The sequence below is a fragment of the Caretta caretta genome, chromosome 4 (assembly GCF_965140235.1).
Source record: "Caretta caretta isolate rCarCar2 chromosome 4, rCarCar1.hap1, whole genome shotgun sequence".
Taxonomy (NCBI): domain Eukaryota; kingdom Metazoa; phylum Chordata; order Testudines; family Cheloniidae; genus Caretta; species Caretta caretta.
In genome coordinates this window covers 128,720,986-128,746,603 of record NC_134209.1, presented here as the reverse complement: position 1 = coordinate 128,746,603, position 25,618 = coordinate 128,720,986, and the positions used below count along the sequence as shown (strand labels likewise).

General features: G+C 40.6%; 1 protein-coding gene across 7 annotated transcripts in view; it reads left to right on the top strand.

The window, feature by feature from the left end:
- Positions 1 to 25,618, top strand: part of PPP2R2C (protein phosphatase 2 regulatory subunit Bgamma) — a 303,929-nt gene that overhangs the window by 118,358 nt on the left and 159,953 nt on the right. For 3 of the 7 annotated variants that reach the window (XM_048848930.2, XM_048848929.2, XM_048848931.2), the window contains exon 2: positions 15,352 to 15,503. The exons of the other annotated variants lie outside the window; for them this stretch is intronic. In XM_048848930.2, coding sequence (XP_048704887.1) covers positions 15,455 to 15,503 — 49 coding nt within the window. In that variant the 5' untranslated portion in view covers positions 15,352 to 15,454. The remainder of the gene's footprint in view (positions 1 to 15,351; positions 15,504 to 25,618) is intronic. 7 annotated transcript variants of the gene reach the window in all.

The following is a 25,618-nucleotide window of genomic DNA, read 5'->3' as shown; positions in this document are numbered from 1 at the left end:
CTATCGTATCTGAAGTACTTTTTAAGTTGACTATCACCATTGTATCTGAGCACTGCATCCAGCTAATCAGGTGAGAACTGTATTCAGTTTGTCTCAGCTACGAGTTCTTTCAAGGGTACATCTATAATGCAATAAAAAACCCTTGGCCCGAGTCTGCACCTGGGTCAATTGACTTGGACTTGCAGGGTTCAGGCTACATGGCTAAAAATTGCAGTGTAGACTTTAGGGGTTGGACTCCAGCCTGGGTTCTGAGACCTACTGCCCTCATTGGGTTTCAGAGCCTAGGCTCAAATGTCTACACTGCAATTTTTAGCCCCTCAGCCTGAGCTCCGTGAGCCTAAGCTGGCCGTGGCCGTGCTGCAGGTCTTTTACTGACGTGTAGATGTAACCAAGATGTCTAGTAAGCAGAGGTCACTTGTTGTTATAATTGTTTTTATCACTGAGTCTTTCTCTTATTCAGTCTTGCCAAAGTCCTTACTTCTTTCTCAAGCTTGATTGACTTGTTTGAAGTGCTTTGTGTAAGGGATACAAACAAATCAAACTGCAGGTATTCAAAATATTTCCATCTTTGTTCCTGGGGAAATACTAAAAAATAAATAGATGGATGAAAATTGCCTGTAGAATGCAGTAAAATACTATTTTTTAATCATGATTTACTTTTTTACTTTTCAGTCCATTTTTCATTTAATTGATTAAATGTAAAAAAAAAAAAAGTCTTTCAAACAGTGGATTAAATCAATATGTGTCACAAATCATTGTACAGGAGGGCTCCCCCCTGTAGTTATAATAAATCAATAGCTTTTTCTTTTGAGGACAGATTAAAGCAGTTAGCCCTATATCAGCATAAAAGACTATCAGTGAGTGCACTTCTTTATGCCACCAATATTGCATCTTAAATTATTTTCTAATGGTTATTGGCTATGATCAGCTGTATATTGCCATGTAAACATGACATGCTTCTTAAGCAAAAAAATTGTTACACTTAGAGATTCAAATCTATAAACACAGGCCCTGATCTTGCAACCAGGACCATAGTTTCTACTGATTTAAAAGGGAGTTGGGTGTGTTTGTTTAGGGGCTTTTTTCAGAGACTATGCAAAGGAGGTTTTGTTTGTCAAAAAATAACAGTAGATAAAATCAGCTGTGGCATAGTAGATGTAGGCAAGGGGTGTTATCTAATGGTTAGCACACAGGACTGGGAGTCAGGAGATGTGTTAGGGTTATATTTGTGGCTCTACAACTGACTCACTGTCTCACCTTAAGCAAGTTACTTGCTGTGCCTCTGTATCCACATTTTTGAAATGGGAATGCTAATATTTACCCACTTTGTGAAGAGGCCTAATTAACATATGTTTGTAAAGCTCTTTGAGATCATCTCATGAAAGGTGCTTTATAAATACAAACAATTATTATTACCTGCGAGACTCAGGTTTTCAAAGTCTTCTCTGGGTTCTTGGGCCCCACACAGACAGGAGCTGGGTCCGTTACCAGGTTAAAACTCCCAAGGTGTACTTACACTATGAAAAGACCTATGATTGACTATTTTATTCTGGTGAAATAGGATTTCCTCAGCTCCATCTCAACCGGTGTTGGTTGGGCTGCTGGTGAAGATGGGGTCAGACAGTGCTTAGCACCCATTGCTGGGGGAATGTTAGAAAACTTGTTCACTTAGTGGTTCAACCCATTGTGTGAGTGATCACTGCCAGATTTTAACTATCTCCTTTATTTCTAGAGTTCAGATTTTGAAACTACTTATTGGGTTAGGTCCCAGCCCATGCTAAGCCCTCTTTGCACCATTTCCACAAAAATTCCACCCCTTAGCCTGCAGTAAACCCGTGTACTGGGGGCAGGAGGCTCATGTGCTCATGTAGAAGAGTGCAGAATGATTGGGAATCTTAATACGTTCTCCCATGTGAACAAAAGCATTTTCTTATAACCTAGGAAAGTGGCAGCACCACTGGACAAAGCAACTAACATTAAATGTACTTTTCTGGAAATATTTGTAATTTGTTCCTGAAAAGTATCCTGCAATGATTGATGATGACATGGTTGAGGGTAGTTTGAACACGAAATTTCATGTTCAGATTGTTTGGGTAAATTGAAATTGGTGGGAGTGTGGTAGGCCTAGGTGTAGGGTTTTCTTCACTGGCATTTTATTTTAAACTACTTGACATTTGGCTCAGTCTGATGTGTCCCAAAAGCAAAAATTTTGCTCTCCAGCAGTGTTTATATGAGCCTAAGTGAACAGTATCCAGAGAGCGGATGAGCTTTGCTGCGGACAGAGAAATTGCTCCAACTCACCCTTCAGTTTGGTGGGGGAATTTTCCCAAGGGTTTCAGAGAGCGAATAAATTGTGTCTCTACTTAGTTGCGTACTGTCATCCATCACCGTAGTAGCTAAGCACTTTTTCATGTAAAATCAGTAGCAAAGCCCCCAAGTCGACTTTGTGGAAGTTCTGGTTCTCCGGAGTAGTGTGGCCTACTGGATAAAGCACTGGACTGGGAGTCAGGAGACGTGCATTCTGTTCCTGGCTCTGCCACTGGCCTACTGTGTGACTTTGGGCAAATCACTTCACCTCTGTGCCTGTGAAATGAGAATACTGGACATTGATTTGAGATGTACTGGCAAAAAGAACTAAGCATTATTATTCTTTTCAGAGTCAAAACTTTGCTTCAGGTAGAGGTTTTTTATTTTGTTAATTTAATTTTATAATTTCTTCTGTTTGTTGGTTGGTGGGGGCTTAAGGCTAGAAGTGTCAAAGTGCCGATGTGTCGAAAGAATAGTAAATATGGCAGGCGACCAGCTTGGCTTAACAGTGAAATCCTTGCTGATCTTAAATACAAAAAAGAAGCTTACAAGAAGTGGAAGATTGGACGAATGACCAGGGATGAGTATAAAAATATTGCTCGGGCATGCAGGAGTGATATCAGGAGGGCCAAATCACACCTGGAGTTGCAGCTAGCAAGAGATGTTAAAAGTAACAAGAAGGGTTTCTTCAGGTATGTTAGCAACAAGAAGAAAGTCAAGGGAAGTGTGGGCCCCTTACTGAATGAGGGAGGCAACCTAGTGACAGAGGATGTGGAAAAAGCTAATGTACTCAATGCTTTTTTTGCCTCTGTCTTCATGAACAAGGTCAGCTCCCAGACTACTGCACTGGGCAGCACAGCATGGGGAGGAGGTGACCAACCCTCTGTGGAGAAAGAAGTGGTTCGGGACTATTTAGAAAAGCTGGACGTGCACAAGTCCATGGGGCCGGATGCGTTGCATCTGAGAGTGCTAAAGGAGTTGGCGGATGTGATTGCATAGCCATTGGCCATTATCTTTGAAAACTCAAGGCAATCGGGGGAAGTCCCGGAAGACTGGAAAAAGGCTAATGTAGTGCCCATCTTTAAAAAAGGGAAGGAGGAGGATCCTGGGAACTACAGGCCAGTCAGCCTCACCTCAGTCCCTGGAAAAATCATGGAGCAGGTCCTCAAGGAATCAATTCTGAAGCACTTAGAGGAGAGGAAAGTGATCAGGAAAAGTCAGCATGGATTCACCAAGGGCAAGTCAAGCCTGACTAATCTAATAGCCTTCTATGACGAGATAACTCCTTCTGTGGATGAAGGGAAAGAAGTGGACGTGTTGTTCCTTGACTTTAGCAAAGATTTTGACACTGTCTCCCACAGTATTCTTGCCAGCAAGTTAAAGAAGTATGGGCTGGATGAATGGACTATAAGGTGGATAGAAAGTTGGCTAGATTGTCGGGCTCAACGGGTAGTGATCAATGGCTCCATGTCTAGTTGGCAGCCGGTATCAAGCAAGTGCCCCAGGGATCAGTCCTGGGGCTGGTTTTGTTCAATATCTTTATTAATGATCTGGATGATGGGTTGGATTGCACCCTCAGCAAGTTGGCAGATGACATGGAACTGGGGGAAGAGGTAGATACGCTGGAGGGTAGGGATAGGGTCCAGAGTGACCTAGACAAATTGGAGGATTGGGCCAAAAGAAATCTGATGAGGTTCAACAAGGACAAGTGCAGAGTCCTGCACTTAGGATGGAAGAATCCAATGCACCGCTACAGACTAGGGACCGAATGGCTCGGCAGCAGTTCTGCAGAAAAAGACCGAGGGGTTACAGTGGACAAGAAGCTGGATATGAGTCAACAGTGTGCCCTTGTTGCGAAGAAGGCCAATGGCATTTTGGGATGTATAAGTAGGGGCATTGCCAGCAGATCGAGGGATGTGATCAACATTGGTGAGGCCTCATCTGGAGTACTGTGTCTAGTTTTGGGCCCCACACTACAAGAAGGATGTGGAAAAATTGGAAAGAGTCCAGCGGAGAGCAACAAAAATGATTAGGGGACTGGAACACATGACTTATGAGGAGAGGCTGAGGGAACTGGGATTGTTTAGCGCGGAAAAGAAGAATGAGGGGGGATTTGATAGCTGCTTTCAACTACCTGGAAGGGGGTTCCAAAGAGGATGGCTCTAGACTGTTCTCAGTGGTATCAGATGACAGAACGAGGAGTAATGGTCTCAAGTTGCAGTGGGGGAGATTTAGGTTGGATATTAAGAAAAACTTTTTCACTAGGAGGGTGGTGAAACACTGGAATGCGTTGCCTAGGGAGGTGGTGGAATCTCCTTCCTTAGAAGTTTTTAAGGTCAGGCTTGACAAAGCCCTGGCTGGGATGATTTAATTGGGGTGGTCCTGCTTTGAGCAGGGGGTTGGACTAGATGACCTCCTGAGGTTCCTTCCAACCCTGATATTCTATGATTCTATGAAGTGGACATCAGTGATTGTGACTGTAATTCTTATAGTGATAAGGCAGGCTTTTTTCAAAAAGGAAGTTTTGGCTTGTAGCATTTTCTGAAGACAGTCCATCAGCACATTGCTGATTTGGGCTCAGATCCAGTATTGTCTGAGGTGCCCTCTTCCATTAATTTAAGGGCTCTCAATCTGGGAGTCATGTTCAACCTGTCCTTCCCTTATTGCTAAAGGAGAGGGCAGTCCTTGCTAGATCCTGGTGTCATGAATGGGGCTCCTGGAAGGGTCCCAATAAGGAAAAAGTTAAGAATGACTAAGAAAATGTATTAAACAGGATCTGCTCCTCCCCCCCCCCCCCCGCCGCCGGCATGGTGGATAACCAGATGATAGTAGGATAGTTTTGTATTGTGGTAGCACATGTAGATGCTAAAGATCTTGACACGTTTGGCAAACAGAAATGGTGTCCTGGCCAACATTCTCTCACTTGTTATTATTTTTTATTATTAGCATCTAATGTCAAAAGCTGGGTATATGCTACAATTATATAAGTGCATATTGTTTTTTCTAATTATCTACACAGTTACTCTGCTTTTAGCATTCAGTTCCTTACTTTGAGATTATACCAAATTCTGCTTCATATTGGAAGGTTGGGTTCTTTCAGTCTGTGTATACGGTTCATAAAATATCTCTACCCAGTATAAGTGGGTTGTTGAACTTGTATCAGAGCTCTGATACAAATTCTTTTGCAAACTGTGTATGTACACCTCTTAGTAATTCCCTTGAGGAACTAAAGGTTGCCTTCTGTTGCCACTACACTGGTTATAATTGCTTCCCGATTGTGTTCTATTGAAGACCATGGCAAAACTTCTAACTTTAGTGGGAGTAGGATCAGACCCTAAACTTGCTATATCCTATGGTATAAACATGTGTTATCACTAAGGGCCTGATCCTGTACTCCTAACAGGGTTAAAACTTCCATCAGATTCCAGCAGAGCAGGATTAAGCCACAGCCGAGCTTTATTCCGATTCGAACATCTGCATAAAAATCTGATTTGAAGACTAATTTGGCCCACCAGATTCCTTCATTTCATATTAGATTACCTCGTATGACATGAGGTTAAAAATAGAGGAAAACACCACCAGCTGCATTTTTGGATACCCACTGTGCAAACTGGTAGTAGCATGTCATCCACAAAGAAGTGTGAGCTAGTGTCACTTTTGAGTCCCAGTGTAACAGAGAGGAGATAATTAGTAAAAGGGAAATTGAAAGGCTGAAAATAGCACTATTTCATACTAGCTAATTTAAAAAATATGCAGTTGCTAGAATGGAATCTGAAGGGAAAAAATCTCTCAGGGTATCCTATTGTCATTGTGTACGTTCAGTCAGATATACCATAAAAAGATGTGTGGGGTTTAAATGTTTTATATTTGTTTTTTAAAAATTAAAAGGGTACAATAAATAATATAATAATATAATATAATAATAATATTATATAATAATATAATATAATAAATAATATATAATAAATAATAAATAAATAAATATAACTGTACGGCCTGTATCTTTCAGCCTTTATTGAAGTGAGTAGTACTACTGAAGTCAAGAGTTATTCACATGAGTAAGGGTTGTTTTTAATCCCATATTTTTGGTTTAACAATACAGTTAGAGAAATAAATAGTAGCAGAAGGAGAGAAATTGGGAGATACAGATTAGACCACGGAGAAAAGATGGAGTGGTGCATATGTACAAATAGGTTGCAAATAAGGGTAGATTAACACATGAGCCTGGACTTTTTTCCCCTCTTTATCCACACACAAAACAGCCAGCAATTTCATGATGAAACTCTAATGAGAATTAGAAAAGGACTTCTGCATTTGTTAGCACAAAGGAAAATAGACCTCCTTCAGAGTTTCTGTATTTCAAAGCACTTGCGTGTATTAAAATGCCATGCAGGCTACAAGGAATCCTTCTCAAAAGATGAAACATTGTCATTTGAAAAGAAAATAGGTACTTGTGACTTTTCACCACCTGGGTATTAATGCAGCCAATTACCGTGTCCTGCCTTTTAAATATTATTACATTAGGGCAAGAAAGGAGCCGATATTGTATTTTACATGACCTTTTTGGTGCTATATATACACACATAGATTTGTGTTATTTGTCTCTTTGATTCGCCAAATGTTTCTTATTTGTGGCTCAAGGCATTTATTTATTGCAAGGCTTCAAGCTGTGGTAAGCAAGGTCATAGATTAAGAATTGATTTCCACAGTTGTTCTAGCATACAAACTAAATTTCACTTGGTTGGTTTTAAAAGCTGCAGCTGGACATAAATTCAGCTTTCCATCATTATCAGAGTCCTAATGTTAAAGAAAATGAGAGAATATTCTGTGTACATTATATGTTTAATTTATCCTGTCAGCTAAGATTGCCCATGAAAAGCAAAGTGCTCATGCTCTGCAGGCTTCTAAATGTAACCATATTGTTACTGATCTGAGGTTTATTTTATTTCATCTGTATTCTTATTCCATTCTGAATGTACCTTTATTTGGCCATTAAATATTATTCAGATTTTCGTAAATTATGTTTTGAGCAATTTTTGTATGCTTTCTTTATTGTTTTTACTATATGCTTCCAGATTGTTAATTTCTGTCTTTAAATGTGGCTAATAGGAACGTAGATTTCAAAACGGAATACAAGCCCCTTCACCTAGAAATAGATATCCTGTTGCTATGTTACCTTACTGTAACTTAGAGCACAATAATATAGTCAGACTTAAAATATGATTAGACTGTACATTGAATCTCTCTGCTAATGAAATGAATAGCCACCAGGGCAAAGGGTCTCCTCAAGATAAGGCTTTGTTATTGATGATCACAATAGTAGAATTTTATACTAGATATTATTCTGTGCGTTAATTAATCTGTATAATTTTTAAGTATGGATGTATAACTTTTCTTCCTAGGGATGTTGCATGTGATATGAACTAACTGGGTAGTGTGTTGTAGAAAGGACATCCGAACTAACCATCCACCCATCCTTTTGTCCATGAACTTCTGTTGATGATGCTTTTGAATAAAGATTTTTGATATGGCACTATGCATTCCATTTTTGATACCATAAATTAACAGAACAAGTCTTAATATGTAATGCGCAATGTATAGTCCTAATTAATATTTAACATCTTCACGGTGCTTTACAAATATTAACTATCCCTATAACACCCCTGTGAATGCTAGCACTTATCCATCTGCATTTCCACTTATAGAGAAACTGAGGCACAGAGAGTAAATGATCAGTCCGAGGTAACAGAGAGTGAATCATGCCAGTTTAGAATTCCTGACTCTCAGCCTAGGGTTCATGCCACACCTTTATAAAGAATTCTGTTGCGGAGAGGCAACTTGACCTAATAGTAGTGTATATAATCATGGGAAATGACCAGGAGAATTGCATCCATACACTCACTCACTGCTGCTCCTGCTGTCTCCATTCTGTGGTTTTGTTGATGCTGTACAGGCTTCAGGAATGGGGCAGTGGGACATTCTGGTGTCTTACTATATTAAAACGAGGCTATTCAGTCTCAATCCCCCCCTGCCAAAAAAAAGAATGGCTTAGAAAAAACAAACAGAACCACTCCGCGCCCCCCCCACTACACAGTGAACACTCCCAGTTGCTCCGTAGCACTACATTCCAGAGAGAAAATAATGTAAGCGGTGTGCTGTACTCTCTTTTTTTGTTGTTATTACAGTGCAGTGAGATTGAATGGTGACCACAAGGGGAACTCAGACACTTAATGCACTAAATGGTTTTCTTTGTAGTGGCTGCAATATGTATTGAAAGAAAAACAGGCAGAAAGAGGTTTTATGGCTGATGCTGGAGGAAAACAGTTTGGCATATATAGCGAGATTGTTCAGGGATAGGTCAACTGTATGAAAATAAAAACAGTTTTACGTTAAAATTCCTCATTTCAATAATCTTTAAAATAATCTTTTGGAGAAGGGAATCTGTACAGCTAGTTTGTAAACTAGTTTTCTCCCCTTTCTGGGCCAAATTTTGGCCTAACTCAAGCTCATGCACTGATTTTAATGGGAACCATGAACAAGCTATTCAAAGTTTGCATCTGACCCTTTAGCTTCATTTTAGTATATGCCTACACTGCAGTTACCCAGTGTGATTGCCCCTGGTGTAGACATAAATCTAGCTAGCTCAGATGCCAGAGCAGTGAAGCTTCAGCAGTGCACAAGAGAGGTTCTGCATGGGCTTGTACAGCCCGCACTGAGGCACACGTTGCCACAGCTGTACCGCTACTGATCGATACCCAAGCTAGTTAGATTAGTTTGCAAGCTCTTTTGGGTTTTGGTGTGTGTTGGAAATACATTAATTTTCATACATTTTAATACATTAAATTAAATTAACATTGTCAATGTTAATGAATGAATAACTAAATAAATAAAGAAGGTCTAAATATAGAGAGAAGAATTCCCCCATTATTTTGGCACCTAATTATAGTGCTGTCTGGGGGGAAAAAACAGTATCATGATAGTCAAATAGGGTCAACCCACTAAATAGTCATGCTTCTGCAAGTGATGGTGCAGCATCACTGTAAGCCCTGCTAAGAGGAATTGCTGTTACCAAGCCTCAGGGTCAGGAGGGCATGTGTTATGAGTTAATTATTTCAAACATGGTCAGGACAACTTGCGCAACTGGTCAAAAGATTTCCAACAATGTTTAACATATGGAGGCTTTTTATGGAAGGACAAAGTCAAAAGTTATGTCAATAGTCTCAAGACTGATCCATTCCTCTGAACAAATAACCTTAGGAAGTGGTATAAACACCTAGGTAGACAGGGCAGGCTTCCTTGTATGTAGGTGATGTCTACCCAAGGGCAAGACCAATACATTAGCTCTTGGTGATGCATACCAGATCTGAATGATATTCTGCTAAAGGGCATAGGCTTTATTAACAGACCCGACATTACTCAACTAAATATTCATTCAGGAGGAATGCAAAATACTCCTTTCAGATTCACCCACATGAATTTTCCTCAAGTCAAAGTGAATTGATGAAGGAACCTAAAAAACAGGTGCCTTCTGGTTCAGTGATGAGGTTGGTATAAGAACATGAATAGAATAGAATTCTTCTGTACCCAAGAGGATTGCCCTAACAGCAGGTATCATCCTCAGTTCCCTCAGTCACCCTATTCACCTGTCACATAATCTCTCCCCAAGAGGAGACATTTTCCATTCATACAAAGGCCCGTACCCCCAAAAACAAACATTTCACAAAAAAAGACAAATGGAAAGGGAGAAGGAAACTGATTTTTTCTTATTCCCCAGATACTTGTCCACACCCTGTACAGTGCATTCCAAAGAGACAAAAAGAAGATGGAGTGAGTAAAGAGTGTCAGGCTCTGTTCATATAGGCGGAAAGAGTGGGCCCTGCAGTGTCCATAGAAAGGAGTTGGCAGTGTATTTCAGTGAAAGTTCTGTCCACACTGGGAATGGAAGGGTTGAGCCCTGTTTTAGTAGAGTATTTGTATTTGAAAATAAAATCCATTAGTCAATATAATTATGTTTACATTGCTTTTTGTGATACTTCTTGCTGCAGAAGAGGTGTATGTATTGGTTGGGTCACTGTGGGAAATATCCACATTTGGGCTTCTCTTCATATCACACTTATTGCATGGATGTCAACTTAGGGCTTGATGCAAAGCCCATTGAAATCAGTGGACGTCTTTCTGATTTCCAGGGGTAATGTTTGCAAAGTGCTTTGGCAATGGAAAGTGCTAATAAATGCTAAGTATTTTTTCCATGTCCTGATTTTTGCACGTTTCTAAATCATGTCAGAAAGCACTTCACTGTTTTTAATTGTTTGCTTGTCTGTTTGTATTTTAAAATGTAGCTGTAAGGCAGTATTAGTACTTTACCAAGCGTTAATGTTTGAGTTCTTCTGTGTCCAACCTTTCCAGCCAGAGAGCCGAACGTGTCATTTCAGAAAGGTCGAGGGCCTCTATCAGTACTTTAGAACATATTTTCTGGGGCGCAGGCAGCACAAAGGGAGCAGAGATGACCTGCACATGTCTGGCTGTCAGAGATGAAGCGTAACTCTTGGGGGGGGAGCACGTGACTGCCGCACTCATCTCCTCTGGGCTGAGAAGCAGCAGCAGAGCCAGAAGCACCAGGGCAGTGGCAAGCGAGTGCCTCGGGGAGCATTGTGTGGCAGCCGGATTCTGCAGGCAGGGGGCATCGCCGGCTGGTGCCAGGCTCCTTTGGGGGAGAGGCAAGAGCACGTCGGGGGTGCATCTTGGAGCTGTGCCACCTGCCTTGCCTGGGGAGCACCCAGCCGTACAAAGACATCCCAGTTCAGGGAGCAGGGCAGGGAGGGCTGCTGGGCAGCCAGCCAATGCCTTGGCTCCCACAGCCCGGAGAGCTAGGGGCCCAGGCGGCTCCCACCAGCTTCCGATCTGCCGGCTCCTGGTAGGAAGTGACGGTTTTCAAATGGTGGGGGACCCTAGGTGGGTGTGCCCCACAGTTTGAAAACCTCTGTGCTAAATGGAAGGCAAAAATCCTGGGGGGGGGGGAACGGGGACGTGACCCTGCGTACCCCCCCACCCCACACGTCGCCTCTGCGTGGCTGGGGATTCTCCCAGTTCATGGGAGTCTCCAGTGAGTGTAAAACTAGCATCTACAGGTTCTACATCTCCCTCTCTGCAGACCCTGGCACCAGGAATATGTTCCGGGGGTTGGAAAAGGCGTTGTGGGAACATGTTGTACTCTGCCTGTCCTTAGCTGCCACATACATCCTTGGGAACATAGCTAGTTGGCACAAGTTTAGAGCAACAACAAGACTGTTTTAATCTGGATCAGAGAATCAGAGATTTATAACCAGTTGCTGGTTCTCAGCTTTGCCTTTTTTCCCCTGTCCTGGGCAGCTGGGGAGGCTGCCCGAGGTTTAGGAAGGGCCTAGTGAGCTCCCATGCTCTCCCTGGGGCTCCCTCAGCCTGTGGGGCTCCTACCTTTGTCCCTGCTGCCTCCTCCCCATAGCAACAGTGCTGATTCAAACAATTCAGTTTGCTCTCACTTTCAGATCATAATCAAATACACATTTTCTTAGTACAGTACTCTAGAAGGTAACAGTGTAGCACCTCAAAGGAAACAAGTGTGCCCAGGTCACAGGTTACACACCATTGCTCTACCTCCTGGAACTTGGCGTTGAAATGTGCTCATTATGTGGTGTTAAGGAGCGGCATGCAGTAGGTTGAAAAAGGAGCATTATACTGTTTAAAAATGAGACAACGCAACCAAAGGGAATAATTTGTACTGTAGATGTTTTGACCCTCGCAAATTTGGAATGTGTGGAACCCATCAGTGCATCATTTCTGTTCTGTACTAACTCCATTCATGACTCATACTTTAGCCTTCTAGCCAAGAAGAAAAAACAAACAGGAGCAGCAAACTTCTTAAATTCCAAATTCATGCGTCTCAGACAGAAAGCAAAGCTAATCCCCAACACAGCCAAGTGTGAAGCAATTCTGCTCTAAAAATTCCACCTCTGTGCTTTTTCCCCGCTGCTGTGATTACATCTGAGCAGCTGTAAGTTTTCAGTACTGCGGCAGCAGTTTGGTTTCAGTTTTTAATTAAAAAAATTCTCATAACTAGGGAACTGAACAATAGAGTATTTTTTCCCCTAGATAAAAAATGGTTCAACTATGGGTGAAGTGCTGTTAATAGCAACCGTTGTGCAGCTGGAACATGGAGAGATTCAGCAAGCATGACATAAAGAAAAGTATGTTAGAAAAGGAACAAATGTAAAATAATACATGATTAAAAAAGTAGTTTTACCGTTTTCCTTTTTTCTTCACCTCACTCATTTCCCAGAATAGGCCTGGTGATAATTTTTTGACTAGAGGAAGATGAGTTCTCTGGGAATTAATTTCTCTGTACACAGTTAGAAATTCACTGTTTGGGAAGTACCTGAACTGCAATATAATACCAATACCTAATTTTAATAACCAACAGTCATACATTTAATTCTTTGGAATCCCTATAATTTACTCCTCTGCACATATGTTTTCATAAAGGGATATAAACTTGATTTATTTTAGTACCACACTGTAAAGTGGGCTACATTAAGGAGGTTTTGACAAAGGCACACAATTATACAGTATTTAGACACAGATAAACAAATATATTAAGCTGCATAATACCTGTATCATATATATTGAACATTTTCCATCAGACCTCTTTCCTTTGACTGATATCACAATAGAACAAAACGAATTAGATGTTAATAGCTCTAAGTAGTGCAGATTGAAGAGAATATTCTGTGTGGCAGCATACACCTTACATTCTTTGGTACATTTGGGGAATAGAAAAAACTACTGTAGATCAAAAGTGAGAATAGTTCTATCTTTGCTATTTGGATAAAAAAGAGATCTCAGACCTCTGTGATCTAGTCTATGGGAGAGCAAGCCATGCTCAAGTCATTGTCTTTTTGACATTTTAGCACTAGACATGAAAATGTGTGTCTGAATTAGGTACATTTCAGTGGGTAAAGGTAACTTTTTTTGTTTCTAGACACTGTGCTATACCATCTGGCCACCAGCCACTTTATACAAATCTCACAACAATATCTATCACTTTATAGAAGGACTAATCTGTCCAGCCAATGTTTACAATCAGATGATCTGAATGGAACCAGGAAATATTTCCACAATGAGAACTCACAAGTACTTTTGGTTGAAAATTCAAATTATGAGAATTTGCACTGCAGACTTTCTAAAAACCTATAGCTAAAAATTCATTTAGTTGTACAGAAACAATACTAAATCCTAGAAAAATCAAACATATTTTTTCAAGCCATGGGATGCATAGCTGATGGCACCGTAGTTTATAAACAGGGACCGTCATTTTTAACATTCTTGCAAAATACCCTAGATCTACATATGGCATCTAAACATTTCAGATGTGAACACTTACCCAGATGTTGATATTCTGGCCACTGAATTCCAGTTGTTTGGTAAGTATGTTAAAATATTTTTTTTTATTAAATGGAACCTATTTATTCTTTACCAAACAAAGAGTTTTTGTAATGGATACTTCATCACTGAAAATCAGTGTTACTGTATGGACCCTTTCTCAACCCTTAAACCCAAGCCAATGGTAGATATAATCGTTCTGATAAACTTGAGCCTTGATTTGAAATACCTTTTCTGGAACATTAAAATGAGGTTGAGAAGCCAGAACATTACAAGAAGCGTGCACCACAACTGTCGCTCCATGGACCATCTGCTGAGTGTTTTGCAGTGCCTTGCATGCAGTATAACATGGCTCACTGAAAGAGCTGGCTCAACCAGAGGGAAGTGGACAAAAACATGCAGAAGCTGAGTGGGAAGCTTGAAGCAATTGAAGATGTACAGGTCATCTGGTGTAAAACACTTAGGTATGCACTTCTTTTACCAACAAAATGACATAGCACTTGAACTGTTTTCTAATATATGTATACACACTGATTTGTTGATGTGACCCTGCTAATTTGTTGTTAAGTTGAAGAAGGGAAACTGAAAACAACAAAACATATATGGGCCCAACTCACTTGTCACTGTGAAAATTTTCTGTCCCCTTCTCAGCCCTCTCTGTAAAAGGCTGTTGGATAGAGCATTTTGGCTGGAGTCCTAATGATGTAGGAAAGCAAAAGAGAAGGACCTTCATTAGTTACTCACTCATGTGAAACTGACAAAGGCTGAAGATTACCAATGCACTGGTCTGTAACCTGTAGTACCTGACCTTTGTTCTGTAGGCCAGATCATTATGTATTTGATCCAAGCCATCGTTCTTGGATCTTGTGTTGTGTTCTTGTCCTGTCCCAGTTCGCTCATCTAAGACATGGGTCTGCCAGTGTGTTCTTAATGCTGTATTTCATTTTCCATTTTCTTCTCTAAGTCCAACGGGTTTGCAGAATTCATACCCAGAGAAAAAGAGTGGTTTTGGTCTCACCTCTCATTTATATAAACCATGAGCATCTGAGAATGGTGTTTGAAGGTTGGGAATAGTTCTCCACCTCTTCCATCAAAAACTACTCTAGTAACTCCTCCCTACTCTACTGCTGTTGGTTTCTTCCATTCAGAGACATGGACATGTCCTGATTCATCAGTATAATTTCCCATCCATGTGCGATTTTTGTTTTAAAAAGAAAGATGTGGAAATTACATTGACTATGAGACACAAACATAGATTGGAGGTGGGTAATGGAAAGAGGTAGATACTTAGGTCCAATATGGGAAAAGGAGTGAGGCTTTCCTGCTGTCTGTTTCCCTTTATCTTTAGCTACATGAGAGGTTTTGTTTGTGCTTTTTCTGTGCACGCCAATCTTTACACCTATCTACAGATGGAATGTCCACTGGATGAATTGGAATGTTTTCTCTGCTTAAACCTCACTCTCTTAGAGCTGTCCAGTGGTATTCTGTGGCCCAAGATGAGGATCTCTGCCATCAGAACTGGTTGATACAGAAGATCCTATAATTTTGGGGGGCAAGGAAAAAAAGCAATCTCTAAAATGTTTAGCAGAAATAATCCAATGGCTTTATTTTTACATTTTTGTTTGAAAGATACTACTTGCTGGCTGCAGAGTGTGTGGATTCATCTTCCTTCTGGAGCCTGAAACAGGTCACCACTAGAAAACCTTACAGTCAACCTGGCCCTGCAGAGAACATGGAAGGGGAGAGCATCTACGAGGTTGATTCTGAAGATGGGGTTGGAGGTAAGGGTGCCATCACTTGTTTTGTTTCCCCCCGCTGGCTGATTGATTACAGGGAGTCCTTCCGGTGACCTGACTGCAGACGCCACAGAAGATGAACAAGTGTTAAGGTTGTCTTCAGTTTATCAAGTGTATTGTCACCTTATAATACATGCAATGAATAAAGGTATTTTTTGAAAGCAGTTGCTTCCTAGAAGAAGTGACCTATTCAGAGTCTGCATGTGTTTTATTGTAATTGTGAGTTGTTAGCTGGAGCCTGAAGTTTCTTTATAGGTGACATAAATTCCAAATATTTATAAATAAAGGTAGATGAGACTTTCACTTTTCTCCTTCTTAGTCACTTCTCAGGAGCTCCACTCTTTTCTGCTTGCCATCTTCTGTCAACAGTTTTCTTTGCTGAGTGTAGAAAACGGCAGGAAACAGCTGCTTCTGTTACTTGTGGAACATGAGTACTTAGGGAGCATTGTTTCCCAACTCACACTGGTTATGTGAGAGTTCTGGAACAATTCACATAACTTCTCTGTGCTGTGATTTGCTCATCTGGAAAATGGGATTAACACCCCTCTCATACTTCATTGGGTATAACAAGGCCTAATTATTTGTGAAGTGCTCTGGAAACCTTTGACAGATATTACAGAATGGCAAAAACAGTGCATGCTGCTGCTTCACTCCCAACTTTTAATATAACCCAACCTCTGCTCACAGTAACTTCTGCAAACATCATTATCCAACATAGAACTGTATATTGAACTGCCTGTTTCACTGTACTACATGAACGTCATGAACTGCTAAACCTCAGAACCTTCAGGAACATGCATATCCAAGTATTATGGGAAAGAGCTCCTCTCCAAGTCTGCATATCAGCAACATAATCATATTGTAGTTACTGAACTACACTGGAAACCTGTCAGGGTATTCTGCATCTTTGTTTACTTGATCCTTTCAGTGATCCATATATTAGTTTCCAGTGTATGGTGACCACCTGCACCAGCAGTTCCGCACATGCTAGGTGGTAGAATGGCTTCGCTTACTTAAATGATACTGATTCGTTAGTTTCCTTCTGATTGCAACAAGGAGCTTGCAGGTGTTCCTCAGTTATGCTTATTATGAACACTCAGAAAATACTGACTAATCTAATGGTCACGTCAAATTACTAATTTTGGTTGAAAATTGCTTGGTAATTTTCAGTTACTAACAGATAGTAAAGTAAATGTTTACTTGTGTAAGAGACTTATCCAATTATATAACAAAAATTGTACAGATATTTATCCATGCAAAAGATAGGCCAGTTAGGTGAGTGAAGAGTATTTAAATACCCCTGGAGAAAGAGTGGTTACTGTCTCCTTGCAGTTGTTCTCCATTCCCCAGAATACAATGGAGCCCTCGCTACAGGTTCAATGCTGGTATTGGGCTCTGTGCATTTTTGTTGGAGGGACAGGGTAGAGCCAGAAGCGCTCTGTAGTGCACGGTCTTCTGTTGGCATTGAGGATATCCAAGTAGTTTTTCATGTGAGTTCATTCAAGAGTGTAGTGATTGGCGTGGTTTCACCCACATAGCTGTTGGTGGGGCATTTGATGCACTGGTTTAGGTACAGCTACGTGAAATGAGATAATCACTGTGCTTTCAACTGAACTCCCACAGAAAAATAAAACAAAAAACACCCTATCACCCATGCGTGAACACTTTCACAAAGCGATCATTCCACATGGGATCTCTGTCCTTGTCCTCAAAGGAAACCTGAAAAACACCTTCAAAAGACAAGCCTGTGAACTTAAATTCATAACTCTGCTAGACCCCAAAAATCATAAAACCAGAGACACTGGTTTTATGGCTCACTACAGCAATTTGTAACCTACTAACCCTCGTTTGTCCTATGACTGCAGAGGTGTTAATTCCCCACTTCACTTTAACTGGTCTCCTGCAACGTGTTTACACCTTGTGCTTAACAATCTGTCCCACCTTGTATTCAGCTGTGACACTCTGATTACTTTTCCCAGACCTGAAGTAGAGCTCTGTGTAGCTCGAAAGCTTGTCTCTTCCACTAACAGAAGTTGGTCCAATAAGGTATTACCTCACCCATGTCTCCCAACATGGCTACAACAACTCTGCAACTCACATGTTTAATGGAGGTTTCAGAGGAGCAGCCGTGTTAGTCTGTATTCGCAAAAAGAACAGGAGGACTTGTGGCACCATAGACACTAAAATTTATTTGAGCATGAGCTTTCGTGAGCTACAGCTCACTTCATCGGATGAGCTCACGAAAGCTTATGCTCAAACAAATTGGTTAGTCTCTAAGGTGCCACAAGAACTCCTTTGTTTAATGGAGTTACTCTGGTGAGAACAGAATCTGGACCAACACATCCAGGGCTTTTTGTTTTGTTACTGATTTCAGCAAAATGACAGCATTTTTACCATAAAGGGCTGTAATGATTCCTTGAGCTAAAAAGAGACTCACTTCAACAGGATTCAGGGCTTGCTTACACTTGAGATGCTGTGCTGCTTTAGTGCTTCAGGAGAGATGCTCTCTATGTTGACGGGAGGGGTTCTCCCTTTGGTGCAGGTAATCCACTTCCCCAAGAGGCAGTAGTTAGGTCAAGGAAAGAATTCTTCCGTCGACCTAGTGCTGTTTACGCCAGGGGTTATGTCGACTTAAATATGTTGCGTGTGGCTGTGGATTTTTCACACTCTTTAGTGTAGACCAGGCCTCAGTTTCAAAATAATTTGTCACAGTCTGTTGCTTATGCTTTTCTTCTAGTACAAGATTGGAATGTGTGTGGGAAACAAAACAATTTCCATTCTGAAAACATCTCCTCCTATGGGCAAATGCTCCTTGGGGAAGGACCTGCCTTTTTGTTCTGTGTTTGTGCAGCACCTAGCACCGTGGGGGTCCTGGTCCATGACTGGGGTTCCTAGGCACTACAGTAATATAAAAAATAATAAAAGCCAACCTGCTGTGGCTCCAAGGCCTACCAAGTACTGTTTGAGATTTGGAGAGGAAGAATGATTTTGTGAATAAAATGTAAGAGAGCTGGGATCTATTCTTTGCTCTTCCACAGACCTTGAATGTGACTTTGGGTAAGTCCCTTGAACACTCTGCCTTGGTTTTCTCATTGATACTTAAATATCAAAATGATAAGTGTTGACAGCTTTTCAATCAAATAACTAAAGAGGGAATTCTAAATAATTTTACCAAACACACTGCAGTTCTGCACTCAATAAAAAGAGCTTAACAGTGAAGTGTCAACGCTTATTTTCCATAACATGTATGGGGTTTGGTTTGGTTTGGTTTTTTACTAAGGAATGTGTGTACTTTATATAAGAAGGGTTCGTGACTCCCATTTGAGACTTATGAGAATTATATATGTTTATAGCTAGAAGCACAGATTCCATATCAGAATGACATTGACAGATGACATTTCAGCGATTGGTGGATATATGCCACTTTTCAGCTACATCATTAGAATGAGTCAAAGGAAATTAACAGCTCCAAATAATGAAATGTCATTTGGGTTTCACTGATTCTAGATACACGAGTTTTTGTTGCAAGCATGTTATTTAAGGCTGAATTTATTTTAATGCATAATAGGCCTGATCCTCAGAGGTTTTGAACACCCACTGACATCAGCTGAAGTTTCAGGAACTCTGCAGCCTCTCCAGATCAGATCCAAAGTGTGGAAAAAAAGTGACTCTCTAGTGCAATATTTTATTCATCGTATGGGAATTCAGGCCAAACTTTTCAAATTTGGGAGCCTAAAGCAAAGTGCCTGAATCCATATTTAGGCTTCCAAATAAATGCCTGATTTTCAGAGGTACTCAGCACCTCTGATCTCTAATTCACTCTAATGGAAGCTGTGAATGCTCAGATTCTCTGCAAATGAAGCCATTTATTTGGGAGCCTAGATACAGATTTAGGTGCTTAACTTTATGCTGTTAAGTTTTAAAAATTTTGGTGTTCGCCTTTAATGTTAGTGCAATTCTGAAGGATGGATTGGATGCATTGTGACATTTTTAACTTGATGAGTCATTTCCCCATTTGGTGGCAGATTTTTCATTGGCCTTTAAATGTATCCAAGTGGGGCAGGGTTCCCTATTTCTCCCCAGCCCATGCAGGAGCCAACCACAATTACAACCCTTCTGCTTTCCTTCGTCCTAGGAGCCCTGGAAGGCATTATCATCCTGAGGCATTGTGACTCCTTATGTCCTTCCAGGGCAGTGTGGCTCTACCCCACAGTCACTGTGGGCCTGTGCCAGGTGGGCACAATTTAGCTCTCAAATTTTATTTTCAGTAGGTGATTGTCCCCATTTCTGATGTCTCAGCCCTCTCATCCTGCTTGTAACAGGAAATATCCATTTGAATAATCATGTGGATTTTCAGGATTATTTTCAGATGTTCCCTAGAGGCTTTTAATCCTTTTTGTTATATTCTGATACCTATGACTAGATTATCAGTCACTTATTCAGCCAGTCCCATTCGTTGTCAAACTGGGAGGCATATCAAATGGGGCCCTGGGCCGCCTGGGTCTGGTGCTAGTCAACATTTTCATTAATGATTGTATAATGCAGTGGAAAGTATGCTTATAAAATTTGCGGATTACACCCAGCTGAGAAGGGTTGCTTGCATTTTGGAGGACAGGATTAGAATTCAAAACAGCCTTGGCAAATTGGAGAATTTGTTTGAATTCAACAAGATTAAATTTAATAAAGGTAAGTGCAAAGTGCTACACTTAAGAAGGAAAATCAAATGCACAGCTACAAAAGGGAAATAACTTGCTTAACAGTAGTATTGCTGAAAAGGATCTGGGGGTTTTTATGGTGGATTGAATATGTGTCAACAACGTAATACAGTTGCAAAAAAGGCAAATATCATTCTGGGGTGTAATAACAGCAGTGCTGTATGTAAGACATGTGAGATAACTGTCCCACTCTTCTTGGCACTGGTGAGGCCTCAGCTGGAGTACTGAGTCCAGTTCTGGACACCACACTTTAAGAAAGATGTGGACAAATTGGAGATAGTTCAGAGAAGAGCAACAAAAATGCTAAAAAGTTTGCAAAACCTGACCTATGAGGAAAGGTTAAAAAACTTGTGTGTGTGTGTGGTCTTGAGAAAAGAAGACAGAAGGGACCTGATGCATCTTCCTATATGTTAAGGGCCGTTATAAAGAGGACAGTGATCAATTGTTCTCCATGTCCACTGAAGGTAGGACAAGAAATAATCATCCTAATCTGCAGCAAGGGAGATTTAGGTTAGAGATTAGAAAAAGCTTTCTAACTATAAGGGTAGGCTTCCAAGGACTGGAATCCCTGTCACTGGAAGCTTTAAAGAACAGTCTAGAGGAACACCTGTCATGGATTGTCTAGGTATACTTCATGACCTCTTGAGATTCTTTCCAGACCTATAGTTCTATGATTATTAGGGATTTTTTTAATACACAATCCTATTTGTTTTTGCAGAGTCTGATGGTGAATATAAAAATGCAGAATCAATACCAGGGAATAAACATTTCCTTGCTGCCTGTATATTGTACTTTACTGACATTCTGCAATTTAATAAATATTTGAGGATTTGGTTCTGCATCCCAGCACCAAGCGTACCAAGAAAAAAGGTATAAATAAAACCATTTCTTGTAGAGAGTAGGCCATATCAATCCCTGGTGTAACTCAACTGGCATCAGGGCTGTTACACCAGGCCCAGATTTGGCTTGTTATCTTCACTTGTGGCTCTGATTCAAGCAAAGAAATACCCATTGCACATTAGCTAGGTCACAAGTTAGTTGCTATGGTAGTCAGCATTTTTTTAACCAATCAGCTCTCTTTCAGGATGATTCAGCCCAGAGTAACAAATCAGTCACACCGCACCAGAGCTGTAATCAAAGCAGCAGCGATTGTTGGTTTTAAAATCTACAGAGACTTTGCGAACAGAAATATTTGTGTTAGAAGAAGATATATACAGTACTGTATCACTGCAATATATTCTGTAATACACTGAATTTAAACAAGTTGGGGTATTCTGATCAATAGTAAATTGTTTAAAAAAAATTCAGTAAGTGGGGTAAATTATGTCCACAATTTGGCCAAAAATGTGTATACTACAGCAGTACACAGAATGATACTTTAGTTACAGCCTTTCATCACAATACTGTGCATACCAGTCTCTCTTCTTTCAAGCTACTAAATGAAAGTAAATTATTGCCGCTAATGGAAGACTCCCAGACTGTGCTGTCTGTTTGCTTCCTTATTATACTGTTATCTGGCTAACTGAAAATGCTGCAAGACTTCTCCAGTAATGTAAAAACATTTTTTAAAGTTATGGCTGTATAGTGGATAAGCTTTCTTAGTTTGTATAATTTCAGAAATGTAGTAAGCTGTAGACAATAGCAGATATTAAGGGTTATGATTTCAAACGGCCTGAAAATGTGCATAGCCATTAGCATAGGCAAAAAACTGCATTTGCACATGGAAGCAGGCAGCTAAACAGAAGTCCACTGACAGGGAACATCCAAGCTGGCATTGCTGGAGCGCTCCACAGCATTTGATAGGATTGGCTGTGGAATCCCTCTGTCACAACTCATAGGTGCAATAGCAGTAACAGGATCACACTGAGACACCTTCACCTATTGCTCTTAGGCTATGCTTAGAGAGTTGTGATGGGCACTTGCATCTCCACTTCCAGAGCTCCCACTTGTTGAGTCCTGTGGGGAACCATCCTTTCCCCAATCTTGTTCTTCATCTCTATGAAGCCATGAGGGGAGTGAGTTTGTGACCCATCATGAACTAAAATGCTAGTAATATGCAAATGGCATCTAGGTTTACACCATTTCCTATCACAATTTAAACAGCATCATCTTCCAGCAATCCAAAGGTTTGAATGACAAGTGACTGCCCGATGCTGAGTTCCGAGAAGACAGAGGTGATGCTAGTGAGGAGTGGGAAGCACTTTGAAGAACTTGCCACTTCTGTAATATCACTCTGCACTGATAGCATCTTCCTTCAGATTGTTAAAGTCCACAGTTTCATTGTGCATGTGGATTTCTCACAGCTTCTGGATACCCAAATAGTGACGGTCACAAGAAGCTCCCTTTTCCATATAGAATCATAGAATATGCAGCTGGCAAGATGAACATGTGCTTTCCTGTCAGATTTAGTCTTAGCCACAGTGATCAATGCATTCGTGACCTCCAGACTTGATTACTGTAATTCTCTGTGTCTGCTTATGAAATTGCTGACTTTAAAAAAGCTACATCTGGTTCAGTACACAGTAAATCCTTTGCTTAACCAGAAAGGCTGCCGAGAACGCTCGCCCCAATGTCTGCTGTGTTCTCTTCATTGGCTCCTCATAAAATACTGGGTCCAACTGAAGGTCTGGATCCTCATTTGCAAAGCCCTCCATGGTACTGGCCCCAGATACCCGAGAAGCCGCCTTACACTGTGTGACCATGGCCACCTTTGATGGCGACATTGCACTAAAACAATGGAACTGTCAACCTCAAGAGTGTAACACGTGTGCAGGAGACAGACTTTTCTCAGTGCTTTGTCCGTGAATTTGGAACTCATTCCTGGAAGGGATCAGGATGACCACAAACCTCAGTTAATTTCAAACAAAATGCAAAATCTGCTTATTAGCCTTCCCACAATAATACTAACAAAAAAGAAAAGAAAAAAGTCCAGGTCCCGCAGATTGGAAGGAGGGAGGGAGAGAGTGTGTGTTATATATTTATAAACTGATCCCATCTACAGCATTGGTAAACTGCAAACCTTAATTATCTGCTCTAGAGTGCAGATAAGTTTAAAAATAAATTGTAACTGGACTGCTGCTAATTGACTACGCAGGTTTGTTTGCTTAAATTGTTCCGCTTCTGGTCAACTGCAGTTTATATTCATTCCAGATCCATGCATTTCAGACAGAAGAATACAGTTCTTTTGACTAACTACTTTTAGTAAATCCGTGCCTACCCACTGATATAGCCCATAGAAGATGTGTATTTGGTGATGCATGGTGTTTGGAGAATGGAAGAATTTAGATGGACCAACAGTTCATTGTGGAGGCTGCTGGTCTAACACCTATGTTCTTTAACATTTTGAATCATCACTGGAGGCTAAGGACATGACTGAGCCAGTAGACTGTGAAAAAACAAAACAAAATTCCCAAACAAACAAACAAAACCAGATCCTGGTATGGTAGGTATATTTTCCAAAAGGGGCTGATATTTTATAGTACTTTGTGCTTAGGTGGGTCAGTGGTTGGAACAGTTTACTGGTGGTTTATTTTTTGGTATTTGGATACAAGGTTTTTATTCGTCGTTCCTTTTATTTTCATGAACCAGTGGTCTATCCTGTGCTCCAGAGAGGCAAGCTAAATTACACAATGTGTGGTAAAGACAAATTGTGCAGTGTAGCATGGAAGATACTTGATTGTTTGGTGACATGAACTGTGAGATGCTTTATATCAGCCATCGCTTTCTTTTGGAGCTGAATTTGCAGAGATGGGAGGAAGAGGGAAACGACTGAATAATTCTTACTGGGTATACTGTATCTGTGAGTTGCACTCAAATTTATACAGGCACAGTGATGGAAAATATTACTGGTTTGTAAACATTAAATAGATCGTAAACTTCATGGAACATTTCCTGATGGTGATTATTAAATTTAAGAATTTGTCTGTTCTATCCGCATTTTATTAATATTCTATTAAGGCAAACTTTTCTTAATAACCATTGAATTTTCTTGTTTCATCATACTGCTGTTTTTAAATTGCTGTGCATTCTGCATGAGTGTGGGCCTCACAAAATTTGTTTTGTATTGTATTCTCCTTGAAAAAATAGTGGTGAAATCCTGGAGTTTTGTCATTGACTTCAGTGGGGCTAGAATTTCACCCTCTGACTGTACATTATATTTCATACTGATTATATATTTGTACACCCAAACACTGTTGTCATAAACATACAGCTAAGGATATCATAAAATCTCTCCTTACCTGTAAAGGGTTAAGAAGCTCAGGTAGCCTGGTTGGCACCTGACCAAAAGGAACAATAAGGGGAGAAGATGCTTCCAAATCTGTGGGGGGAGGTTTTTGCTTTGTTCTTTTTGTTGGTTCTCGCCGGGTCAGTGAGGAATCAGGACAGGGAAAATACATCTCCCAAAGCCCTACTTGAACTAAGCATCTAGATTACAAAAATTGTAAGTAAAGCAAGGAAATGCGTTAGTTTCTTTTGTTTTAGCTTGTGAATTTTCCCTGTGCTAGAGGGAGGTTTATCCCTGGTTTTTGTAACTTTTAAGTTTTGCCTAGAAATCCTCTGTTTTGAATCTGATTGTCCTGTAAAATTACCTTCCATCCTGATTTTACAGAGGTGCTTCTTTTACTTTTTTTTTTTCTGGACGTCATGTTCTGTCATCCTAGCCTTTCTGCACTTAGCCTAGCTTAACCCGAGAGCTAGAAAGAAAAAAACAGAAACAAAACCACTTGTGAATTCCCCTGTAGGAAGTTAACTACCCTGCCCTCAGGCAGAGAAAAAAAACTTCGGCTGCTCTCAGCTTAAAACCTCCCTGCAGCAAAGAGGAAAAAAAAATATTTAATATCCTGAGGTTTGTGCTTCTGGTTCAGAATGATCCCACCACTCTGCCACCATGTTAGGGTTCCCTACCCACTCTGAACTCTAAGGTACAGATGTGGGGACCTGCATGAAAGACCCCCTAAGCTTATTTCTACCAGCTTAGGTTAAAAACTTCCCCAAGGCCCAAATCTCTATTTGTCCTTGGACTGAGGTGTGCTGCCACCACCAAGTGGTTTAGATAAAGAATCAGGGAAAGGACCACTTGGAGTTCCTATTCCCACAAAATATCCCCCCCAAGCCTACACCCTCTTTCCTGGGGAGGCTTGAAAAATAAACAAGGTGAGCACAAACCAGATCCTTGGGTTTGTAGGACACTAAAAACCCAATCAGATTCTTAAAAAACAGAACTTTATAATAAAGAAAAAGAAAGTAAAAGAAGCACCTCTGTAAAATCAGGATGGAAGGTAATTTTACAGGACAATCCTATTCAAAACATAGAGTAAAATAGCCAGTCACCAGAGCTCATATAGCCTGTTATAGCAGAGTACACCGTATAGTTGCTGTTTATAC